The sequence below is a fragment of the Garra rufa genome, chromosome 21 (assembly GCF_049309525.1).
Source record: "Garra rufa chromosome 21, GarRuf1.0, whole genome shotgun sequence".
NCBI lineage: Eukaryota > Metazoa > Chordata > Actinopteri > Cypriniformes > Cyprinidae > Garra > Garra rufa.
The window spans coordinates 22350418-22372636 of NC_133381.1; the positions used below are offsets into that span (position 1 = coordinate 22350418).

Below are 22219 nucleotides of genomic sequence, written 5' to 3' on the forward strand. Positions count from 1 at the left end.
TAAGCGTTAATAGAACACACGCAGTGTGTTTGATCTATAATATCATGTCGCGTGTTTAACTTCCATGTATTTATGTATGGCCATCTAACATGATACTGAGAGCCGAGTAGGTGAACAAACAGTTCAATTAACCCTGAAAATATCTAGCCATGAACAATACGACGTTATTAAACTCTATAACTGTGATTAAACGTTAGAGAAAGGCGAAAAAAAGTCATATATTAACGTTCAACCATGTCCTGATGGCCTTTCTTAAGTTCAGACAGCTTATGCTAGCTTATGACACGCCACGACACAATCTAAGATCGTTTAATTTGTCGTGAAAGTCGTATTTGACAATATGTTTTCAGAGCAAATGAGTAAATTTATAAACACAAATTATCGCTTGTGAAAGCGAGGTTTAGTTAGCTGGGATTAGCTAAAATGCTAACGTCACTTCGACAGACCTAATTAATCCCAAACTTCATTTACCTCACTTGATTTGGGTATAATTAGGTTTCCCATCTATATTTATACCTGGTCTGAAAACCATTTTAATGTTAAAACACAAAAATACCAAGTAACACTAACGCGGCCTTATGTTTACCAGTAAATCCGCGAGCTAAAGTTGAATGCAAGCCCGAGGCCTGAACGCGTCCGTCAGGCACAGAAACAAACCCTCCGCCGAGCGACACACAAACACTTACCGTTTATCGCCGAACGACGAGAAGATGAGAAAAAACACACAGGGCGGACAAAATTCGTCTCGGGATGAAGTTGTGTCAGACGCCAAGATGTGAATATTGCTTCATTCCCCGCTTCTGTTTGTTGTAAGATAGAGGTCAAAGTGAACGGGAAGGCGACGGGTGAAATATTGAGTGAAATGGAGAGCCGTCGAGAGGACTAGTTGAGGCTCCGCATATCACGAGGCTCCGCAGCAGTGGTTAGGAGCACGCAGCGATGCGGCTAAGCGAAAGGGGGCGCTAAAACACCTCGCCATTTACAGTCAACGAGGTCGCCAAAAAAGATTACAAACCATTCACCTAGATTGCACAATTGTAGAAAGTGAACAGTGACTCACTGACTCTCTAAAATCAAACACTGCTTTAGTAGGTTAACGTTCATCTTGAAACTTGAAATGCATTATATCTATCTAGTCCATATATTATAGTCTATTATGCAGTGAGGGAAAAACTAAATCCACTGTAAATTAAAACCAATGCGACTTTTGAAGCAAAACTAGATTTTATTCTTCCAGTATAATCAGAAAATAAATGTTAATATTGCCCTATTATTTCATTTGTACAATTTACAACATACAAAATATATGGTACGGTTACAAATTCATAATTGTACTTGATCATCGCTGCTTCTAACAGAAAGCAGCAGCTTATTTTTATAGAAACTAGCAAAAAATGGTCCAATATTTGCTGAAACGCTTCCATTTGCATTGTAAACTTATTTGTAGTGCGTTTATAGTAGTAAATATTATTTTGCTGCTTGTTTCATATTTTTGCTCACATAGGATTGATCTATTACTTATATTGCCTGTCAGTGCAAGTGCAAAATTTAAATAAAGTGACACCAACACAGATTCACATGCATAATTATAATACAGAAAAAAAAAACTTTTAAAAAACTGTTTATAACTAAAGTTAAGTACTATTTTAACATTTGGAAGTCAATTTCTGCCACAAAAACACATTAAATCATGAGACAAAATAACAAACACGATAATAAAAAATAAAACAAATCTAAATTATGACATCAATATATCAATACCAGTCAAATTTGACATTTGAAGTTAATGTGATTGTAAATTTCCAACCATAAATACATCAAAACTTAATTTTTGATTAGTAATATGCATTGCTAAGAACTTCATTTGGACAACTTTAAAGCGATTTTCTCAATATTTAGATTTTTTTAGAACCCAAAATAGTTGTATCTCAGCCAAATCCTAACAAACCATATATCAATGGAAAGCTTATTTAGCTTCAAGGTATAAGATCTCGAAAATCTCGATTTAAAAAATAAAAAAAAGACCTTTATGGCTCATTTTGTGTTCCAGGGTCACATATATTTCCCAGTTTTAACTTAATGTCACACTTTTGACTTTTTGTCTCATAATTATGATTTACCAAAACCATGATTTTCTTTTGTGGCAGAAATGGGCTTCCCTATGAATGCATGCTGCAGATGTATTTAAAGCATCGGTGCAGTGATGTGATGCAAGTATCTGTTTGTAATGCAAAAAAACTAAAATATTTAACATATTTTAAATGTATAATACTTAAATGCACTAAAACTGTATATGTGAAATAAGCAGATAACTGATTACACGCAGTGCAGTTGGTCAAGTTAAGTTGTGAGCTGCAGCATGTCAGTGAGAAATTAAAGATTTGCATTCTTTGTACAAACACAATAAAACATTTCTCACAAAAAATGTTCATGCTATGCATAACTGAGTTCATTCAAGCTTGTTAGCAAGCTAACCATTAAAACTAACAAAGTTTATATAACCATATAAAGCAAAAAATTAACTCTCGTGGTTCAGCCGTTCTTCTTGTGAAATACACTTCCCTTTACTTTCTGAGTAAGTTCCTCATAGAGGTTAATACAGTTTTAAAACTGACTACAATTAATAAACAACACAAATTTGAAATTGACTTATCCTAAAAACAAAACTGATTAAAACACCACCACTCAGTCATTAAAATCATAATACTTGTATCAAATCCAGGAGGATTTACAGGAAATTGATCTTCAGTTGAATGCTGGGCGTGTTTTTGCTAATGACCCGAGGTGCTTGTGCCTTAGTGTTGACGCTCTCCTGGTTGCCCTTGACGGCTGCCTCTAGTCTGGCTTTCATGTGCGGGGCGGAGGCCATCAGCGCTTTGAAGACAGCCGAGTGCTGGGGGCCGATGCGCATGAGGTCTCTTAAGGCGGACTCGTGCAGTGAGCGAGAGGCTGCCGGAGCTGATGCCAAAGCATTCTCATCTAGCAGGAGAGAGATGAGGATGGGCAACAGCACTGCTACCAGCTGTGGACCTGCATGGGTAAAACACATACTTAGTACTTGGTATTCTAATAACACTGAGTCACGATCTAAACAACACTGTAATATTTTGTTAATAGTAACTATAAGACATTTACAACCAATGAATTATTCTTGTTTTTTTGATGATGTTGTACCTTACAGCTATTTGGGACTAAAACGTCTAAGCATTAACTTACGGTGAGTTTCGTCAGCAGCAAACACTAGTGCTTCCAGGGCTCGGATTGCATCTTGCACGGCCTGCAGCTCTGCTGGGCCTTGAGGACGACTTTTTTCAGCTTCCTCCAATTGTGACACCAGACGGCCACCCAGAGCTAGAATAAACGGACTGGCTACCGCCGCTGGGCCTTGGAATAAAGATACTAGCAGCTGATAACTTCTGCTCAGCACCTAAGACATAAAAGAGAAGAATTCTAATTATAGAGTTTTTCTGGGAACTGCATTCAAAATTGTAGCAAAGCGTCTTACTTAAAGGGTTAGTTCACCCAAAAATGAAAAATAGCCCATGATTTACTCACCCTTCAGGCATGCTAGGTGTATATGACTACCTTCTTTCAGACGAATCCAATCTGAGTTATATTAAAAATTATCCTGGCACTTCCAAGCTTTAGAATAGTGTAGAGCAGGGGTCCCCAGACTTTTTTCTGAGCGGGCCACATAATTTTCTTTTCTTTAATGGGGGGCCGGGTCGGTTTATAAAATAAAATTCCATGGGCCGAACTATTATTATTATTATTATTTTATTATGAATTTACCTGTATTTATTATACCTTTTAATGCTAGAATAGTTTATTATTTTTTATGCACCAGACAGACAAATGATCATTTCTTTTCAAAAGATATACAGGTGCTTCTCAGTAATTTAGAATGTCATGGAAAGTTTCATTTATTTCAGTAATTCAACTCAAATTGTGAAACTTTTAAATTGAATGCACACAGAGTGAAGTAGTTTAAGTCTTTGGTTCTTTTAATTGTGATGATTTGGCTCACAATTAACAAAAAAACACTAATTCAGTATCTCAACAAATTAGAATATGGTGACATGCCAATCAGCTAATCAACTCAAAACAACTGCAAAGGTTTCCTGAGCCTTCAAAATTGTCTTTCAGTTTGGTTCACTAGGCTACACAATCATGGGGAAGACTGCTGATCTGACAGTTGTCCAGAAGACAATCATTGACACCCTTCACAAGGAGGGTAAGCCACAAACATTGATTGCCAAAGAAGCTGGCTGTTCACAGAGTGCTGCATCCAAGCATGTTAACAAAGTTGAGTTGAAGAAAAAAAATTGTGGAAGAAAAAGACCAACCAACCGAGAAAAACTTTGGGTAACTGGGAGATGAGTGAAGTTGCAGTGCTAGTCATTTAGTCATCACTCTTTTCTAGCTGGCTCGCGCATCACCTGTTTGATCGCGATGACACATTACGTTGAATGTACCATTCTCTTAGTGTATTTAACAAATAATTATACCTATGTTAATAACTAAGGGAAATTTTTGTTTGAAAGCCAACCTTTATTATCAAATACCGACATGATATAAGTAAAACATATTTAAAATTACATTTTCAAAATGTCTCTGGCATTGTTCAGAGGGCCGGTCCAAATGTGGGGGCGGGCCGCATCCGGCCCCCGGGCCTTAGTTTGGGGACCCCTAGTGTAGAGAATAGTGGATGTTTCTCTTCATCAGTCCAAAACAAGTCCAATAAAGTGCATCCATCCATAATAAAAGTGCCTCACACAGCTCCAGGGGCTGAATAAAGGCCTCCTGTAGCGAATCGATGGTTTTTATAAGAAAAATATCTATATTTAAAACGTAAGAATCACTTTAATCTAGTTTGCACCACCAGGTCATAACCGGAAGCAGTTTCAGGCGGATGACGTCTCAAAAGTCTTGTAAAAACCAATGTTTGTTTACAGGAAGAATGGAAGCAAAGTTTCCTTACTTTAGCAAAGGAAAACCAGTCTCCTCTTGGTTTATATTGAAATCCTCTGACATTTTCCTTTAACAAATCCTCATTTTGAACTTCAAATGTGTTAAAAATCTCTCCACAGTGCGTTCGTGTTTGCCACTTCTGAGTGGCACACGCGCAACTCCGACTTCATACGTCTTCCACCCAGAGATGCTTCCAGGTACGACTAGTTGATGCAAGCTAGATTAAAGTGATTAAGTTTTAAATATGGATATTTTTCTTACAAAAACTTATTGATTCGCTACAGGAGGCCTTCATTCACCCCCCAGAGCCGCTTGAGGCACTTTTTATTATGGAGAGATGCACTTTATTGGACTTGTTTTGGACTGATGAAGAGAAACACCCACCTATGCCATTCTTAAGCTTGGAAGTCCCAGGATAATTTTAATATAACTCCAATTGGATTTGTCTGAAAGAAGGAAGTCATATACACCTAGCATTGCTGAAGGTTGAGTAAATCATGGGCTAATTTTCATTTCTGGGTGAACTAACCCATTAAGGTTTAGAGTCTGTAAGATTTCTAAAATGTGTTTGAAAAAAGGCTTTTCTGCTCACCAAGGCTGCATCTATTTGACTAAAGGTGCCATAGAATGCATTTATACAATATTTTAAATTGTTCTCTGATATCTACATAGAAGGTATATGGCATAGGAAAGGGCAAAAAAATCTCCATAAATGGTTTTACAGGTCCATTTACAACCCTAGGATCTGTCCCTAGAATGAAATGCTCTGTTATTGCCTTATTTGGAAGGTTCATGAATATTAATGAGCTCTGCTCTGATAGGCTGTTTCACAGAGCTGCTCATCTCTATAGCTCGCACATGGATAAAAATATATATTTAATTACGGAGCTCTAGCCACTTTTAATATGCGGTTTGTTGAATCTGCCGTTTTGAATCGCCGACATTTTAGTCTCATTACTGTGACCGCATGTGCTCTGTGTAAAGTTATAATGCAGCGGGAGTGCTTACTTACCACACAAGTTCAGCTGCTTGTCAGTGATACTCGGGATCTGTAAATCATTCACCATCATCAGTGCAGTCATCTCTCTGTTTATGTGGTAAGTGAAATCCTATGTAACAGGCTAGCGCTAGCATTAAGCTAACCGTGTCCCTTCAGTGACTTGCCTTATTTTACTGATGTACTGACGTTACTGATGACTGGGCGATGCAAATGTTGGTGGCGTAACTATTAACGATCCCGGGGCTATTGCGTAATAGTCTGTATGTTGGAACTGACCTATTTTTCGGTGGTCCTTTGCAAACACTAGATTTAGATAAGGAGGAGGAAACGATGGTGTTTGAGACTCATGGTATGTCATGTCCATGTACTGAACTGTTATTATTTAACTATGCCAAGGTAAACACAGTTTTCCATTCTATGGCACCTTTAAAAATCCAGTGAAACAGTAATTCAAAAATTCAAAATAACTGTTTTCAATTTAAATACACTCGTGTTCAAAATTTTGGGATCAGTAAGATTTTTTTAAATGTTTTTAAAGAAGTTTCTTTAGCTCATCAAGGCTGTATTTATTTGATCAAAAATACAGGGAAAAAATAATTTTGTAAAATATTATTGCAATGTAAAACAACAGTTTTCAATTTTAATATACTTTAAAATATAATGTATTCCTATGAAGCAAAGCTGAATTTTCAGCAGTGTCACATGATCCTACCGAAATCATTCTAAAGTGCTCATTTATAATCAATGTTGGAAACAGTTGTGCTGCTTAATATTTTTTGGGATGTGATACTTTTTCAAGATATTTTGATGAATAAAAACTTAAAAAGAACAGTGTTCATTCAAAATAAAATTTTGAATAATTTGTGTTATAATATAAAGTACCATTCAAAGTTTGGGAACAGTACTATTTTTTTTCTTTTTCTATTTTAAATGAATGCTGTTCTTTAACTTTTTATTCAAAGAATCCTGAAAAAAGTATCACAGGCTCCAAAAACATATTAAGCAGCACAACAGTTTCAACACTATTTGATTTCTGACACTAAAGTCTAAAGTGAAAATTCTGTGCTGCATCAAAGAAATAAATTATATTTTAAAGTAAAATAAAATAAAATAGGAAATCAATATTAGGAATTGCAATAATATCAGATTACTGTATTTAAAAAAAAAGTCTGTATTTTTGAACAAATAAATGCAGCCTTGATAAGCATAAAAGACATTAAAATTGTACTTATCCTAAACGGCAGTGTAATTTTAAAATTTATTTATTCCTGTGATGGCAAAGTTTCAGTAGTCATCATTACTCCCGTCTTCAATGTCATATAATCCTTCAAAAATCATTCTAATATGCTGATTTGGTTCTCAAGGAACAGTTACCAATGTTAAAAAGAGTTGTGCTGCTTAATATTTTAGTGGAAACTGCAATGCTTTCTTTCAGTATTCTTCAATAAATAAAAAGTTAAAAATAACAGCATTTATTTGTAATATTTTGTAACAATGTAAAAGGCTCAACAGACACTTTTGATTCGTTTAATGTGCCCATGCTGAATAAAATTAATTTCTTTCATTAAAAAAAAAAGAAAAATCTTTGACCCCAAGCTTTTGAACAGTACAGTGGAAATTTTTACTCACAACAGGGTCTTTAGACTCCAGACTGGCTCTGAATGCCTGGATGCAGCGTGTCTGCAGGGGCTCCACAGTGGTCACCTCAACACTGGCGTACAGCAGGAAGATGGTGAGGGATGTTAACATGGTAACCTCATCTACTCCAGGTTCCATTTTATCTGTCCAAAACAATCCAAAAAAACAGAATGTTCCTCACATTTCCACAAAAACACACACACACACACACACACACACACACACACACACACACACACACACACAAGCTGTTTCCATCACCCTGTTTTTATGCGTATTTTAAAATATATCAGAAACATATGGAAGCACATTTCCGACACTGAATAATAAAAAAAAAAAAAGTTAATGCAACTGGTCTCGTTTTTAGATATTTTTTTTTCTCAGAATTGCGTGATACAAACTCTCAAATGCAAGTTACTAAATCAGAATTGTGAGATATAAACTTTGTAATTCTGTGAACTTTTTTTTCCTCTTCAGAACTGGACTTTAAAATTGCAATCGCGAGTTTATGTCTCACAATTCTGAGAAAAAAGTCAGAATTGCGAGATACAAAGTCGCAATTGCAAGAAAAAAAAATCTGAATTGCGAGTTTATATTCCACAATTCTGACATTATATCTAGCAATTCTGACTTTATAACTCGCAACTGTTCATTTATATCTCAAAGTTCTGAGAAAAAAGTCAGAATTGTGAGTTTATATGACACAATTCTGAGAAGTCAGAATTGCGAGGCAAACTCTTAATTGTGAAAAAAAGTCAGAATTGCGAGTTTATACGAGTCTGAAATTCGACAAAAAAAACCTTAATTGACAAAAAAATTTTAACGCTCATTTAAGGTAGTTTTTGATTTAATGTGTAAATGTAAATAATGGGGGATAAAAACGTATTTTGCAAATAAAATCCTCCACACACCGAAATAGTCATGTGGCTTTGTGCTATGGGACACAAAGTCACATGACAACAAACCAGCAGACCGATCTCACTGCACAGCATCGGAAATGTTGTTATGGTCTCAGCAAAGTCTGTCGTCAAAGTATTTCTGTATAATTGCCTCCTAGAACGGTCTTACACGACTGCTTTCTCAAACAGCTGGTATTCGCCTCTGAAAGCAGTGACCGCATTTATTGTTTTCTGCTCTCAGAGGCACAAGTAATTTATTACATATGAAGATTATTATATTTAGTGGCTTCTCCAACATTTCTTAGTTACATTTAGTGCCAGTTTATGAGGAAGTGATGATTTTGTTTCTATTTGACTCGTTGTATGGAAACAGTACTCATTCGCAAATGTTTTATGCGATATTCCACTTTTGTGCATAAGAAAACTACCCGTATTCCAAGACTCCAAGAGTGTGTGCAGTGCACACTGCAGTAGTTCAGTCCAGGCCCCACGACTCTTCTCAGCTCTGCTCATGGGAGAAGTGAGAACAGTGCGCAAGGCCTGCAGGATGCCTGGTACCAGCTGTCCACTCTCAGCTCCAACAGAGCCCTTCACCGCCTCTCTCAACACCCCAAGCAGCAGATAGAGCACTGTGGGCAGCACTGATACACTGCCTGCGGAGAGAAGAATAGAATATCAGATCTCTAATCATTTATGGATTTAAATCTAATTTCTGTGGAGACTTAAAAAAAAATCCTAAATTGAAAACAAAATGAAAAGTGGACTAAAATGAAGTGAGCAGAAGGATGTTTTTCTCATAATCTGAAAGCTCTTATGGCCACAGTAAATCTCTGGATCTCTTACCCTCTGGTGAACAGATGGAGGGCAGTTCTGAGAGGATGGCCAGAGCAGATGTGACAAGTCTACAGTCCGTGTTGCTGAGGAAGCAGGTCTGTCCTCCCCGCCCCGTGGGGCTGCCGGCCAGTTTAGGGCTGATCTGCGGAAGCTTTCTCACAAGAGTGCAGAGACACAGCTCCAGCGCTCCAAAAACAAGAGACTTCCCCGGCACCAGGCCACCAGTGTCCCGTCCCTCACCAAACTCAGGCACAGTCTCCTTCTCTGCTGCACCATCATCGACTGACAACACAGAACATAGAAAGATGAATTTAAAGGGTTGTTTAAGCTTTACACAATTTAAGCTAAAGTAGTTTTAGAGGCTTACCCTCTGCACTGTGGCGTTTCTCTTTGACATGCTCCTGAGCAGCACAAACAATCATTCGCACCAGTTCAAGCACAGCCAGTTGAATGCTGGGAGATTCCCGAGTGACTAGGAGCCTGTGTAAAACGCTGAGCAGCTCCACACTCAAAGCCTACAGAGAGAACACCATACACTTGTCAGGAACACAGAGTGACTAAAACAAAAACATGCTAGACATGAACTACAGTTGATGTCAAAAGTTTACATACACCTTGCAGAATCTGCTAAATGTTAATTATTATTATTACATATAGTCCACAAAATAAAATAATAGTTCAATTGATAAAAATTGCCCTGTTCAAAAGTTTACATACACTTAGTTCTTAATACTGTGTTGTTACCTGAATTTCCATAGTTGTGTTTTTTTTGTTTAGTGATAGTCGTTCATGAGTCCCTTGTTTGTCCTGAACAGTTAAACTCCTTGCTGTTCTTCAGAAAAATCCTTCAGGTCCCACAAATTCTTTGGTTTTTCAGCATTTTTGTGTATTTGAACCCTTTCAAACAATGACTGTATGATTTTGAGATCCATCTTTTCACACTGAGGACAACTGAGGGACTCATATGCAACTATTACATTACTACTACAACTATTATGCTTTATAAAGAAAGACGATGCATTAAGAGCCGGGGGTGTAAACTTTTGAACAATATGAAGATGTGTATATTTTTCTTATTTTGCCTAAATATCATATTTATTTCCATTTAATACTGCCGTTCAAAAGCTACAGAAGAAACTTAAGTGTTTCCCACAAGACAAAATAAGTTAAGTTAATGCATCATGTTTCTTCTGGAGCATCAGTGAGCATTTGAACCTTCTGTAATAGTTGCACATGTGTCCCTCAGTTGTCCACAGTGTGAAAAGATGCATCTCAAAATCATACAGTAATTATTGAAAAGAGTTCAAATACATAAAAATGCTGAAAAACCAAAGAAATTGTGGGAGCTGAAGTATTTTTTCTAAAAAACAGCGGGACAAACAAAGGACCCATGAACAACTATCACTAAACGCAACAAAAAACACAGCTGTAGATCTTTCTCGTTACAACCCAGTATTAAGAATTACGTGTATGTAAACTTTTGAACGGAGTAATTTTAAACTATTCAACGTATTTTATGTGAAATATCTTATTCAGATATATTATTTAACATTTTGCAGATTCTGCAAGGTGTATGTAAACTTCTGACTGCAACTGTACATGGAAAAACAAATACCAAACCACAAATCTCAATTAATCACAATATCATAATAGACTTTCATTCATCATTTAAACAAATTAAGATATTTTTGATGCAATCCGAGAGCAGCTAATAAGGACATTGTTAAAATATCCATGTAACATCAGTGGTTCAACTGCAATGTTATGAAGCTACGAGAATAATTTTTGTGCGCCAAAAAAAAAAAAGGAAAAAAAGACTTTATTCAACTATTTCTTCTTTTCGTAGCTTAATAACATTATGGTTGAACCACTGATGTCACATGGGCTATTTTAACGATGTCCATACTCCCTTTCTTGGCCTTGAACATGGTTGTTGCGATGCTGTCTATGCAGGCTCAGAAAGCTTTAAGATTTCATCTAAAATATCTTAATTTGCGTTCCGAAGATGAACGAAGATCTTACGGGTTTGGAACGACATGAGGGTGACCAATTAATGACAGAATTTTCAGTGACAGTGAACTATCCCTTTAACATTGTAAATGTCTTTACTGTCACTTCTGATCTGTGTTTAATTGTAGAATACCTGATCATTGCCCACTTTCGAACGGGGCCAAGGCACCTCCAATAAGGCCTGCAGAGCCTGAAGACAAGAATTGATGTTTTCCATTTGGTCTCCAGAGTGAGGAGAGCACAAATACTCCACACTGATTCCTAAAAGGAACATTTTAGTGATTTAACATAGAATATTAAACAAGACAAAGAATCAAGTAAAATTTAAACTAAAATATCTCAAGTATTTATGATTTTTGTCATTAATTACCGTCATGTCATTCCAAACCCATGAGACCTTCGACATCTTCGGAACACATATTAAGATACTTTAGATAAAATCCGAGAGTTTTCTGAGACTACCACTGATTTCACATAGACTATTCTTACTACATTTTTGGTAGTGGTAGTACTCTTACTGTCTTTGCAGGGTCAGAAAGCTCTCGTATTTCATCTAAAATATCTTAATTTGAGTTCTGAAGAAGAATGAAGGTCTTATGGGTTTGTAACGACATGAGGGTGAGTAATTAATGACAGTATTTTCATTTTTAGGTGAACGATCCCTTTAACAGGAAATATTGAACAAGCTCTGTACCAAGGATAAGGTGGAGGCGGTCAGTGCTGACGTCCTCTGGGGATTTGACACTGCTCAGTGAGGTGGACTGGCCCATAGAGGTGGGTGTGACTGGTCTGGAGAGGTTGGCAGGCCCCTCGTCTACCATGATAAATCCGGTGCTGTTAAGCCAGAGTGCAGTAGCGTGGAGAATGGTAGCCCAGGCACTGTAATAATGTGGACGGGCCTGTTCCACCGTCTCTGCAGTGTAAAACGAGCCACCTGACAAAAAAAGACACGTTAGAACTCAGCTCTAAACAACACACATAATGCAAAAATAACAGAAATGAATTAATCATATAATTAAGCTCTCACTCCACTATTACTATTGTTAAAAAAAATGGAACTAAAGTAGTACAGTCGTGGCCAAAAGTCGAGAATTACATAAATATTGGAAATTGGAAAAGTTGCTGCTTAAGTTTTTATAACGGCAATTTGCATATACTCCAGAATGTTATGAAGAGTGATCAGATGAATTGCATAGTCCTTCTTTGCCATGAAAATTAACTTAATCCCGAAAAAAACTTTCCACTGCATTGTTAAGAAGGCTTCAGGGTGTCCAAGAAAGTCCAGCAAGCGCCAGGATCGTCTCCTAAAGAGGATTCAGCTGCGGGATCGGAGTGCCACCAGTGCAGAGCTTGCTCAGGAATGGCAGCAGGCAGGTGTGAGCGTATCTGCACGCACAGTGAGGCCAAGACTTTTGGAAGATGGTCTGGTGTCAAGAAGGGCAGCAAAGAAGCCACTTCTCTCCAAAAAAAAAAACATCAGGGACAGATTGATCTTCTGCAAAAAGTATGGCGAATGGACTGCTGAGGACTGGGGCAAAGTCATATTCTCCTGAAGCCTCTTTCCGATTGTTTGGGGCATCTGGAAAAAGGCTTGTCCAGAGAAGAAAAGGTGAGCGCTACCATCAGTCCTGTGTCATGCCAACAGTAAAGCATCCTGAGACCATTCATGTGTGGGGTTGTTTCTCTTCCAAGGGAGTGGGCTCACTCACAATTTTGCCCCAAAAAACAGCCATGAATAAAGAATGGTACCAAAACACCCTCCAACAGCAACTTCTTCCAACAATCCAACAACAGTTTGGTGAAGAACAATGCATTTTCCAGCACGATGGAGCACCGTGCCATAAGGCAAAAGTGATGACTAAGTGGCTCGGGGACCAAAACGTTGATATTTTGGGTCCATGGCCTGAAAACTCCCCAAATCTTAAAACTTGTGGTCAATCCTCAAGAGGCGGGTGGACAAACAAAAACCCACTAATTCTGACAAACTCCAAGAAGTGATTATGAAAGAATGGGTTGCTATCAGTCAGGATTTGGCCCAGAAGTTGATTGAGAGCATGCCCAGTCGAATTGCAGAGGTCCTGAAAAAGAAGGGCCAACACTGCAAATACTGACTCTTTGCATAAATGTCATGTAATTGTCGATAAAAGCCTTTGAAACGTATGAAGTGCTTGTAATTATATATCAGTACATCACAGAAACAACTGAAACAAAGATCTAAAAGCAGTTTAGCAGCAAACTTTGTGAAAACTGATATTTGTGTCATTCTCTAAACTTTTGGCCACGACTGTACATCCACTTATGTTCCATAACATAGATGTGTAATCTGAGAAACAGAGAATGAGTAGTGACCTGTGGAGGGGAGTTGACTGGAGTATTGTGAGGGCAGGGTGAGCAGGGCATGATCCTGAAGGGCAGCCAGCCACAGGCGGCTCAGGGTTGCAAGATCAGTCTGAACCAGTTTGAGCAAACCAGCCCCTGCTGGAGCTACAGTCCCAGCCTCATCACTCTGCTGCTGAGGATGGCTGCTAGGACTCTCCCTCTGCCTGGAGCCCTGTACTGCTGTTATATACACCTGTAGAGACAAAGTTTTCTGTTTCTTAAAATAGACATACCATGGTATAAAAAGTGTGGCCATCATACTTTATATACACTGTCATAGTGCCCATCCCTAAAGTTAAATAAAGCCGAGACGCAGCAGTGCAGCTGATTTAATAGTTATGTGATGGTGTTCGGTACCTCCGCCCAGGCTTTGAGCACAGCCAGCGTCTCCATTGTGAAGGTGCTTTCATTATAGAGCTGACTGGCGACGTCTCTCCCCACCTGAACTTTGGCGAGAGAGGAAGCCAAAAGTTGATGTACCCTTCTCAGGTCACGCAGGTCACTGATGACCCCACTGGCGATCCATGCACTGCAAACCTGAATGGCAACAAAGGTTCATGTCAGAACTCAACACTTGCGGAGCAGCTTTCAGCAGCACAAGTGAACAACTAGACTCTAGGAAGAAACTAGGTCAAGTGAACCCACGTGAAAGCATTTGAAAACAAGCATGAAGCGAGTTCAAGAGGTTAAAAACATTGTGTAAAAGAATGTTTTGGGAACTTTAGCGCTACAAAAAGAACATATTTGGAATGCCCAATTTGACAGTGACAAATTATGTAAGTTTAGACTTGAAAAAATGTGTTGGGTTACATGGTATTCACTAGTAAACTAAAAAAATATATAGAAAAAGTGCAGCAGTGACAAATTACGTGATTTAAGACTTGAAACAATGTGTTGGGTTACATGGTATTAACTGGTAAACACACACATACAAAAAAAAAAAAAACAGAAAAAGTGCATCAATATATAAAGACATTTAAGTTCTTTAAACAGCACACCTGGCAAGCTTTGGCAGTCACATTCGGAGGGGCGTCCACATGGAAGGCAGGCCTAAGTGCAGCTCCGACCTACAACATCAAACATTTAGATCATTTTAAACCAGTCCAGTCAAAAGTTTGGAAGGTTTAAGTTGTGCCTATGTATGAATGTCTTTACAAAATGAAAAATTTAATTTAGGTAAAAAACAAACAAACAAAAGCTAAAAAGAAACAAACAGACAAGAGAGTGAATGAGAGTCAACAAGTGCCTATAATACATCTTCTTCAGTACCGTTACAAGGATGCACCTCATAATGGTCACTGCGAGAATGGCAATATAAAATCTAGCTTTGCTGCATATTTCCTATACCTCAATTTGTGCTATTTCATAGTTTTGATGTTAATTTGTGACCCTGGAGCACAAAACCAGTCATAATCAGAGTCAATCCTTTAACAACAACAACAACAACAAAAAAAGCTTTCCACTAATGTATGGTTTGTTATGATAGCACAATATTTGGCTGAGATACAACTATTCGAAAATCTGGAATTTCAGGGTGCAAAAAGAAAAAAATCCAAATATTGGGGGGAAAAAAACAACATTTAAAGTTGTCCAAATTAATGTCTTAGCAATGCATATTACTAATCAAAAATTAAGCTTTGATATACAGTATTTACAGTAGATAATTTACTAAATATCTTCATTGAACATGATCTTTACGTAAGATCCTAATTATTTTTGGCATAACATTTTTTTTTTATAATTTTGACCCATCCAATGCATTTTTAGCTACTGCTACAAATATAACCGTGCTACTTAAGACTTAAGTCCGGGGTCACATTAAGATCATTTAGAAAATAAAAATAAAGTGTTAAGAGCTTTTACTCTAAATATGATTCACACTCTGCTTATACTGTCATTCAAACGTTTAAGGTCATGTTTTTTTAAACAATTTAACATTTTTTATTCACAAAGATGTATTAATTTAAAAGTGACAGTAATGACTTTTTAAATCAAGTAACTGTTGTTCATTTTGGGGAAAATAAAAAAACATGGTTTCTGCAAAAAAGCACCTGTTCTTTTGTACATTGATAACATTGATAATAAGAATAAATGTTTCTTGAGCACCAAATCAGCATATTGTAATGATTTCTGAAGGATCATGTGAGACTGGAGTAATGACTGCTGAAAATTAAGCTTTGCCATCACAGGAATAAATTACATTTTTAAGTTAAAAAATTGTTTAAAAAAACGATTTCTGTTTTTACTGCATTTCTGATCAGATAAATGCAAATTGGTGAGCAAAAAAGATCTTTCAAAAACATCTTACCGACCCAAAACTTTTGAACTTTGCTGTATTTCGTGTTCTCAAGTCTTTTTATATACTAACCAGGATTGATGGCCTACAACCAAACTGGACTGAGTAAGTTTATTAAGTGTAAATTAAGCGTACAGCATTCTAGCACATGATACTGAAGATGTTTCACGTCACTATTTAAAACGAGAGCCCCCCGCTAAGCCCGCAGATAACCTAATTTAGTGTAAGTGATACAGGCTCTCACATGCGTGCACACACACATACATGCACACGCACTTAGTAACAAGAGACTGATGAACAAGCTCAGGTACTTCTGGGGGGGGGGGTTCTAAGAATAACAGCTGAGAGCTTTACTGTACAGCTCTGAGCAAACAGTTCAAATATCCAAGCATCCTCTAGGCTAGCAGGCAGTCTTTAAAAGTTATTAACAACAAGTGATGCAACAAAATAACTTCTTGGCAGAAACCCAAAGTTCTCATCACGTTAATCAGCAAACCTGAAACCGAAAAGCTACATTTGAGCCTAAAACAAATAATTTAATAATAATAGTTAAACTAAATGTTCATTTTAAATTAGATTTAAATAAATAAATTCTACACACATATAGGTGCATCTCAATAAATTAGAATGTCGTGGAAAAGTTCATTTATTTCAGTAATTCAACTCAAATTGTGAAAATTGTGTATTAAATAAAATCAGTGCACACAGACTGAAGTGGTTTAAGTCTCAGACATCCTCCAGTTCCTCCAGATTCTAGGACCTTGGTTTCCAAATGAAATACAAAATTTGCTCTCATCTGAAAAGAGAACTTTGGACCACTGAGCAACAGTCTATTTCTTCTTCTCCTTAGCCCAGGTAAGACGCCTCTGATGTTGTCTGTAGTTCAGGAGTGACTTAACAAGAGGAATACAACAACTGTAGCCAAATTTCTTGACACATCTGTGTGTGGTGGCTCCTGATGCCTTGACCCCAGCCTCAGTCCATTCCTTGTGAAGTTCACCCAAATTCTTGAATCGATTTTGCTTGACAAGGCCCTCTCGGTTGGTTGTGCATCTTTTTCTTCCACACTTTTTCCTTCCATTTAACTTTGTTGACATGCTTGGATACAGCACTCCGTGAACAGCCAGCTTCTTTGGCAATGAATGTTTGTAGCTTACCCTCCTTGTGAAGGGTGTCAATGGTTGTCTTCTGGACAACTGTCAGATCAGCAGTCTTCCCCGTGATTGTGTAGCCTAGTGAACCAAACTGAGAGACCATTTGGAAGGCTCAGGAAACCTTTGCAGGTGTTTTGAGTTGATTAGCTGATTGGCATGTCACCACATTCTAATTTGTTGAGATAGTGAATTGGTGTGAGCCAAATCATGATGTGAGTCTATGTGCATTGAATTTATTTAATACACGAGTATTACAATTTGAGTTGAATTACTGAAATAAATGAACTTTTCCACAACATTCTAATTTATTGAGATGCACCTGTGTATACACGACCAATCTCCTTAATTGGTGTGACTATAAAATAAAAATTTTACAATAACATACAGTTTTTAATAATGTTTACAATGACAGCTATATAGACCTACACTATGCTTTTCTCCATGTCGAATTTTCTGTTATAAGTTGGGGTTTCTGCTGATATTTTCCATCAATATTGATGGAAAATACATTTTTATTCTTTATTTTGAAAGAAATGAATAAATGAACAGTTTGCAAGAGCCAGCCTCCTACAATTACATTTGCGATCTTTACTCAAAGGCATTTAGGAAATATTCTATTTAATTAAGTTGATAATCAATGTTCATGTTAGTTCTTGTCAAGCAGTTTCTTTCTTTTATCCCTTTTCTGGGCATAGGAACATGTGAAAGTTGATATTAAGACTGAGAATGAATAGTACTAAAGTTAAATTACTAAGTTAATGCTCACATTGGCTTGATACTGTTCCAGAATGACATGTCCAGGGAACTCAGGCTCTGGCACATTGGAGAATTTCCGGATAATGACCAGCAGTGTTTGTAAACCAGCCAGTCGGAGCTGATCGCTGTGGTCTGTTGCTGCCATGAAAGCCATGCGGATGAGGTCCGCCAAGTGGAGAACCAGGAAATCTGTGAGACAGAAGGGGTGCTGTTATTAACAGCGTTTACAAATGTATATAAAATCAGGCCAGAAGGTGGCACTAAGTGATTCACTGAACACATCAAGAAAAGACATCACAACATACTGGGATATGGAAAATACAGCAATTTGGAGAAGAATGGAAAAAAAAAGGGGAAAAAAAAAATCAGACAGAAGAGATGTGTCTAACCTGCAGATTCATGCAGGCGTTGTTCCTGAGCGAGTGCCATGTTGAAGTGAGCCGTGTCTCCGTTCTCACACTGTGCTATTATACGACACACACACTCCATAGAAAACACACGAGTGGACCAGCGCAGGTTATTGAAGGGGCCGCTGGATTCAGACTTTGCGTGGAATACAGAGGAGTCATCATATCGATCTCCATCCTCCTCCTGCTGCGTTTCTATAGCACCAGCTGCCGCTGAATCTAAAGAATTAGACCATAAAACTAAATACTCAAAGGACACAACTCTTTGCAAGTCAAAGAAACACTGATAAAAAACTAAAGGAATGTCTGATGAAAATGTACACAAAGTTCACAATATTTTTAGCCAATCTCAAGGCCTTTTCACCTCTTAAGTGGGTTGTATTTTACAATACAAAATGTGCATTTTTTCATATTTCACATATGTGACCCTGGACCACAAAACCAGTCTTAAGTCGCTGAGGTATATTTGTAGCAATAGCCAAAAATACATTGTATGGGTCAAAATTATTGATTTTTCTTTTATGCCAAAAATCATTAGGAAATTAAGTAAAGATCATGTTCCATGAAGATTTTTTGTAAAATTCATACTATAAATATATCAAAATGTAATTTTTGATTAGTAATATGCATTGTTAAGAACTTAATTTGGACAACTTTAAAGGTGATTTTCTCAGCATTTAGATTTTTTTTTTGCACCCTCAGATTCCAGATTTTCAAATAGTTGTATCTCGGCCAAATATTGTCCTATCCTAACAAACCATACATCAATAGAAAGCTTATTTATTGAGCTTTCATATGATGTATACATCTCAGTTTTGTCAAATTTAACCTTGTGACTGGTTTTGTGGTCCAGGGTCACATATGTGCACTTTTCACAGATACTAAAGCAAATTCATATCACATTTGGTGTTAATAGTTTTGGTACATAGTTTCATTTGGAATTTGCAGTGTTCTTGGAGTGAATAGGTCAAACATGTCTTTTACTTAAAGGAGAAGTACACTTCCAGAACAAAAACATACAGATAATTTACTCAACCCCTTGTCATCCAAGAGATTCATGTCTTTCTTGAGTTGTAAAGAAATTGTTACCTGAGGATAACATTTCAGGAATGTTCTAGTGGACTTCTATGGTGCCCACTAGAGTTCTTTTAGAGATCATTTAGAGCCCTTTAAAGCTGCATTTAATCTGCATTTTGGAAGCTCAAACTCGCAGTCACTAGAGTTGTCAAAAAGTACTGGGTTCGGTACTAAAATTTTAAAAACATCCATTTCCTGCTCACATTTGAGTGCTTTTGAGCGCAGATATGACTGTGATTGGCACGTGAACACTATGGCCGAATAGCAGTGTTTAAAAATGGGAAAGGGCGTTTGACCTTATTTGCACATTTACTTTGTAAACACTGGGTTGGTACTACTGCAATGTAGGACAATTTTGAGGTTTTGCTAGATAAGACCCTTTCTTCTTTGGCTGATATTGTTTAGAGCCCTTCGAAGTTGCATTTAAACTGCATTTTGGAAGTTCAAACTTGTGAGCACCATAGAAGTCCACTATAAGGAGAACATTCCTGAAATGTTTTTCTCAAGAAACAATTTCTTTACGACTGAAGAAAGAAAGACATGAACATCTTGGATGACAAGGGGGTGAGTAAATTATCTGTAAATTTTTGTTCTGGAAGTGAACTTCTACTTCAAGATATGGGAGATAAAGAGTCTGGAGATGAAAAAATAAAATTATTTTATTCTCATTATATTCTGCTCAAGGAGCTGAGATTGAAGCCTACCTGCAGAGGCAGAAAGCACATCTTTGCAGAGTTTCAGCCAGTGGGCTAGGTTGCTCTCAGCAGCCGAGCTCATCATGTGGACGAGCGTCTCCTCAATGTCTCGGCACAGTTGCGGGTCAGACTCCCTGTCCAGCAGACTGAACAACGCTCCCTCCAATCCCACCTCCTTAATAGTGACATCTGCAGAATAGACAACAATCATTTAACATACTGCCCACCAAAAGTTTAGGATCAGTAAGATAAAAAAAAAAGAGAAGTTTCTTATACTCATCAAGGCTGCATTTATTTAACAAAATACAGCAAAAAAAACATAATATTATGAAATATTACTATGATGTAAAATACAATTTTTCTGTTTTCATTTACATTAAAATCAAATTTACTTATGTGATTAAAGCTGAATTTTCAGCATCACTATTCTAATCTTCAGTGTCACGATCCTTCAGAAATAATTATATTATGCTGATTTATTATCAATGCTGGAAACGTATGTTGCTGCTTAATATTTAGTTTTAGAACCCAAGACTTTTTTCAGGATTCTTTGATGAATAAAAAGTAAAAAGAAAAAACAGCATTTATTCAAAATAGAATTTTTTTTCTAACAATATACACAACCGTTCAAAAGTTTGCCATCAGTACATTTTTATTCTTTCTTTTGAAAGAAATGAATACATTTATTCAGCAACGATGTGTTAAATTGATAAAATTTTGTTAGTCTTTTTTAACTTTTTATTAATTAAATAATCCTGAAATAAGTATCACAGGTTCCAAAAAATATCTGGCAGATATAAAAGACTCATGGCTGTATTAGATCAAAAGGGTGCTTCTACTAAATACTGAGGAAAGGGTCTGAATACTTGTGACCACGTGATATTTCAGTTTTTCTTTTTTAATAAATCTGCAAAAATGTCAACAATTCTGTGTTTTTCTGTCAATGTGGGGTGCTGTGTGTACATTAATGAGGAAAAAAATGAACTTAAATGGTTTCAGCAAATGGCTGCAATATAACAAAGAGTGAAACATTTAAGGGGGTCTGAATACAGACAGTGGCTCACTCCAGTCAAACCCACATCAAAATGCAGAGTACAGTACAATAAACAGTGCTGAGAGGATACTATGTTGTGCAGCGGGGGTGGATGCTGACTCACCCAATTGTGTGTTGTCTCTGCGTGGTAGCTCTTTTACCAGAGCAACTGCGTGCTCCGATACCTCCACTGCTTCCTTCTGAGCCAGTTGTCTCAGGCAAGCCACAACTGCACGCCTCAGAGACAGGTACGAGCTGCAGAGATTTATCTGTACATGCACAAATGTTATACATGAAATTAATCTTAATATTAGTATGGCCTTATGAAGGATGAGTAGTGAAGTAGGTCTTGTGAACTAGAAGAACAGACATGAGACATTAGAGCTCTAAAAAATAAAATGCTTGTGGTTTAAATTATTTGCTCATACTGGACACCTCTAAGATAAAACATATTAGTGCAGACTGAAAGTAAGTAGGTGAGTTCAGAAATAGAGCACGCTTCAAATACAATGATCGCTTCATCACATTTTGCACAACATAGCCCAGACAAAAGTGCAAAACACACTTCCGCAGACAGCTGCGGTCACATCAAAGTTAGTCTTGTTATGTCAAAATGACCCCAGACAAACGCTCTCTCAGTGTAGAGGAAGACAGAGGGAAAGGAGAAAGGGACAGCAGGGCTACTGTCAAGGCTTGTTTTGAGCTTTAAATGATGTGACAAGCGAGCTGTTTGCAACGAATAAGACCATAAACCAAACCATCGAAAAATAGAGCATGTAGAACAAAGCATGTTTTTCTCAATTACTGTCTAATAATGTCTAAATGTGTGTGTGCGTGGTTGTGTGAGGAAGAGAGAGAGAGAGCAATGGAGTGAAGCTCTCACAGTAATAAAGCTAATAGCTTGAATTGGCATGAGGCCACAGCTGTGGATGTGAATGTCATGTGCACTGTGTGGGTGGTCAGTGTTAGAAGCCTTTACAGAAAAGAACAAGCCAAGCAAGCCTAATCCTTGGCATTAACCCTGCAGTTAGAGGCAGTGACACTGTCTGCTCATGCTCAAAACCAGATCC

The 22219-nt window shown here is 37.4% G+C and overlaps 2 protein-coding genes across 7 annotated transcripts in view; both read right to left on the reverse strand.

Moving 5' to 3' along the window:
- hectd1 (HECT domain containing 1) overlaps positions 1-885 on the reverse strand; it is a 47004-nt gene extending 46119 nt beyond the window's left edge. For all 5 annotated transcript variants that reach the window (XM_073826668.1, XM_073826670.1, XM_073826667.1 and 2 more), the window contains exon 1: positions 687-885. The gene's annotated coding sequence lies outside the window, so the exon portion shown is untranslated. The remainder of the gene's footprint in view (positions 1-686) is intronic.
- A 320-nt stretch (positions 886-1205) lies between these two features.
- Positions 1206-22219, reverse strand: part of heatr5a (HEAT repeat containing 5a) — a 53505-nt gene continuing 32491 nt past the window's right edge. For both annotated transcript variants that reach the window (XM_073826877.1, XM_073826876.1), the window contains 15 exons: positions 21274-21418; positions 20126-20305; positions 18327-18563; positions 17948-18126; positions 14730-14798; positions 14089-14268; positions 13702-13924; positions 12047-12286; positions 11486-11613; positions 9710-9857; positions 9352-9624; positions 8937-9161; positions 7601-7752; positions 3217-3427; positions 1206-3030 (listed from right to left, as the gene is read on the reverse strand). In XM_073826877.1, coding sequence (XP_073682978.1) covers positions 2729-3030; positions 3217-3427; positions 7601-7752; positions 8937-9161; positions 9352-9624; positions 9710-9857; positions 11486-11613; positions 12047-12286; positions 13702-13924; positions 14089-14268; positions 14730-14798; positions 17948-18126; positions 18327-18563; positions 20126-20305; positions 21274-21418 — 2892 coding nt within the window. In that variant the 3' untranslated portion in view covers positions 1206-2728. The remainder of the gene's footprint in view (positions 3031-3216; positions 3428-7600; positions 7753-8936; positions 9162-9351; positions 9625-9709; positions 9858-11485; positions 11614-12046; positions 12287-13701; positions 13925-14088; positions 14269-14729; positions 14799-17947; positions 18127-18326; positions 18564-20125; positions 20306-21273; positions 21419-22219) is intronic.